Consider the following 1,399-nt stretch of genomic DNA (forward strand, 5'->3'; position numbering starts at 1 on the left):
CACAGGCCAGGCCCTGGGCGGAGCACTGTCCAGCAGGCCTTCGGGCCCATGTCCGCCTGGCCCCAGCGACCCCTGCCACCTCCGCCCACCCCGCGTCCAGGGCTGTCCCTCCTGCTCCCCGGGGCCGGGCCTCCCCCCGGGCGCCTCCGTCCACATGGCCCCCCCAGGGAGAGCTGCGGTGGGGGGGGAGGCATCCGTCCCCTGGCTCTTAGCCCCACCGAGCAGCCCTGCGGCCCTCACCGCCTCCCGCAGGCAGAGCCTCCTCAGCTCCTCCAGGCAGGCTTCCAGCCGCTCCTCCAGGGCCCGCTGCTGCTTCCGCACGGCGTGGGTCAGCTCCTTCGCGGGGGACACCGGGCTGTCGGGGCCTGCTGGGGACAGGGCCGTGTGCTCAGAACGGCCGGTCCTGGCTGCCTCCCCGCCAGCCCCAGCCTGGCCGGTGATGCACAGGCGGGCTCACAGTCTCACACCTGTCTAGACTGCGGGCCGGCTACCACGGTCCCCTGTTACAGCCACAAACCGGCTTGTCTCCCACCGCCCGACGGCCCAGGACCGCTCGGAGGACGGGCCGCCCTACCAGCCTTGTGCGGGCAGCGGTGGTCAGGGTTCACCCCTTCCCATCCCACCCTCCACCCACGGCCGCTGACTGCTTTCTCTGCTTCTTCTCCTCTCTCTCTCACACGCACGCACACACACCACCCACACCTCTTCTCTCTGGTCCTCTGTCCAAACCAGTCCCCACTGGGCCCACCAGCTTGCACGGACCAGAGCCTCAGCCCCTCACCCCAACCAGATAAGATTTTCCAGCTTCTGAGGGATGGTGGCGCCAAGGGAGAGCGCTGTAGATACTTGCCCAGACAGGACCCACGCTCCCGGCCAGACCCCCAGCAAGGAAAGCCCTCCAGCCCTCCCGGTGTCTGCCCTGCAACCCTCAGGGCCCAGAGCCCAGGACTCATGGATTCAGGGGATGGAGGAGTCGAGGGCTCAGGGACTTGGGGACTGGGGGACCTGACCCACTCACCTGACTGCAAGATGATGCCGCTGTCTGTGTCGCTGACCTCATCCTTGCTGTCCATGGTGGGCTTCTGGGAGGAGGGGGCGAGGAGGAGGAGGGGCCGACAACCTTCCCAGCCCAGGCCAGGACACAGAGGTGGCCTGGAGTTTCCCCAGCTTTTAAAAGAACAACAAAAAATGACAGAGGTAAAGCTCCGAGCTTCCAGACAGAGCGGATTAGTCCAATGCATGAGGGCGGGGCTGCGGAGTGGCGACCTGGCCTCTGGGGGAGGGAGTCTGGGGGTGGGGCGGCCTCAGTGCTGGGTCACCCGGCCCTGGGTGGACACTCAGCCCAGCCTAGACAGCCACCGCTGCCCCCCAGAGAAATCTCAAAGCCCGGGGGGCAACA

The 1,399-nt window shown here is 67.5% G+C and overlaps 1 protein-coding gene across 1 annotated transcript in view; it reads right to left on the reverse strand.

Annotated features, from left to right (window-relative positions):
- The window catches only part of LOC104981878 (chromosome unknown open reading frame, human C1orf106), an 11,748-nt gene extending 10,644 nt beyond the window's left edge, over nucleotides 1-1,104 (reverse strand). Inside the window, exons 1-3 of the mRNA XM_010831131.1 lie at nucleotides 1,019-1,104; nucleotides 241-365; nucleotides 4-173 (exon numbers count right to left, since the gene is read on the reverse strand). Of these exons, the coding sequence (XP_010829433.1) occupies nucleotides 4-173; nucleotides 241-365; nucleotides 1,019-1,073 (350 nt within the window). The 5' untranslated portion in view covers nucleotides 1,074-1,104. The remainder of the gene's footprint in view (nucleotides 1-3; nucleotides 174-240; nucleotides 366-1,018) is intronic.
- Between the last annotated feature and the right edge of the window lie 295 nt (nucleotides 1,105-1,399).

This window comes from Bison bison, unplaced genomic scaffold, assembly GCF_000754665.1.
Source record: "Bison bison bison isolate TAMUID 2011002044 unplaced genomic scaffold, Bison_UMD1.0 scf7180017864524, whole genome shotgun sequence".
Taxonomy (NCBI): domain Eukaryota; kingdom Metazoa; phylum Chordata; class Mammalia; order Artiodactyla; family Bovidae; genus Bison; species Bison bison.